General features: G+C 63.7%; 1 protein-coding gene across 1 annotated transcript in view; it reads left to right on the forward strand.

Moving 5' to 3' along the window:
- The window catches only part of ZBP1 (Z-DNA binding protein 1), a 14,787-nt gene that overhangs the window by 10,452 nt on the left and 2,586 nt on the right, over nucleotides 1-1,749 (forward strand). The window contains exon 8 of the mRNA XM_027766312.1: nucleotides 17-77. Coding sequence (XP_027622113.1) covers nucleotides 17-77 — 61 coding nt within the window. The remainder of the gene's footprint in view (nucleotides 1-16; nucleotides 78-1,749) is intronic.

Raw genomic sequence — 1,749 nt, forward strand, 5'->3', positions numbered from 1 at the left:
AGAGCATGCGGGGCTGGGAGCCGGGGAGCCGGGAGCAGATGCAGGGCCTGGAGCCGGAGAGCCGGGAGCGGATGCAGGTGAGCCTGGGGGCACGGACCCTGTGCCGCGCTCCCCGCCGCCTGCCCGCCTTCCTTCAGCAGCCGTTCCCCACTCCCTGAGTCTGGCAGTGTAAGGCAGTGGTGAAGAGTGGGTTCGGAGACTGAAGGGTGGACCTGACCTTGGCTGTGTGCGTGCTGAGTGAGACACGTGGGCAAAGCTGCCCGCACCTGGCCCCGCGCCCAGTCCCACGGCTCCCAGCAGTCTTAGCGTTCTCATGGTCATCGCTGTTCCATGCCTGAGAGCGCCACCTGCCATGGCCGATGCAGCCCCAGGTCAGGAGTGGGTTCTGCCGGGCAGAGACCCCAGACAGCGTGGCTTTGCCCGGAGCACAGGGATCTCTCATGCTCCGGGCGTGGTCCAGCTGCCCCTCAAAGTCCCAGCCTGGCCTCCCTCGTGCTCTGTACCCCTGGGGCTCTCTCCGTGCAGCTGAGTTTGGCACCAGCGAGACGAGGGAAGGGACGGTGAGGAGAGCCAACCGTTCCCCAGATAGGCCTGCACTTGGCCACAGGGGACTGGGCAATGCCCGTGTGTGAGGCAGCCCAAGCCCACCTGAGACTCGGGGGAGGGGTCTCTGCTACCCCAGGGAGGAAGCTGTCCTGGCCGCGGAGGGGATTCCTGCTGTGCAGGAGGGGGTGCAGGCTGTGGGGCAGCTGTAGTCAGGCTCAGCTCAGAGCCAGGTGGAGGGGGCAGGGGGCACACCAGTGGGCATCAGCCTATGCAGAGAAAGCAGGGGCCAGACCCAAGCTCCAGGCTGCATCAGAGCATCGAAGGGTGAGAACGCCCAGGCCACGGCCCCTTGAGCCCCGCCCACTTTGAGCCTTCTGGAACGTGGCTCCTCCTGTCCTCGTACCAGGCTGTCACCCACACCCACGGATTCATCCCAAGAAACAATGCTATGGCCACCTGACCCCTCGTCCTTCTTTCAGATATTGGGAGGAAGTAGTTGGGCCATTCATTCATTCTTTCAACGGCTCAATCACGTTTTCCTTAAACCCTGCCCTGGAGAGGTGGAGCCACAGTGTTTCCATGGGGAGTTGAGACGACTCGCAATTGAACGGGGGACCTGGAGGGTGGGCAGTGGCCAGCTGAGTGGGACCAGAGGAGGCTCGGGGGAAGCTGAGGCTGGGACAAGAAGGGACCGGCCACGCAGGTGGCAGGATGGCTGGGGCAGAGGCCGTGCGGTGGGACCAGGTGATGTGTTCAGAATCTAGGGAGCTAGAGAGAGTAGGTCCCTGGAGCCCAAGGCCTTGGCAGGGTCCGAGTCTTGCAGAGCCCAGAAGCCCAGGCGAAGACCGGATCTTATCTGAAGTGAGCCGGGCCCCAGTGAGGCCTTGAGCAGTCACTGCAGTGCGGGGCAGTTTAAACGTCTCACTAAAGACAAGTGGGGGTCAGAGCAAAGTGGAGGCACGGGGAGCAGGGAGCTACTGCAACCTTCCAGGCCAGAAAAGGCAGGCGGGGGGCACACAGCCCGTCCACCTGGCACCTACAGCCGGGACAGCGAACTTAGTCCCCACTCCCCGTCGCCTTGGTCGTCGGAGGTGAGGCGGCTGGCACTTGGGTGACGTCTTCTCTTCTCTCAGATCCTCGTTCTGAAGCCCCACAGCCCAGAAGCAATGTCCTCGGTGACAGTGGCCAGCCTGACCCCCGCCA

Source organism: Tupaia chinensis, unplaced genomic scaffold (assembly GCF_000334495.1).
Source record: "Tupaia chinensis unplaced genomic scaffold, TupChi_1.0 Scaffold000066_1, whole genome shotgun sequence".
NCBI classification, from domain to species: domain Eukaryota; kingdom Metazoa; phylum Chordata; class Mammalia; order Scandentia; family Tupaiidae; genus Tupaia; species Tupaia belangeri.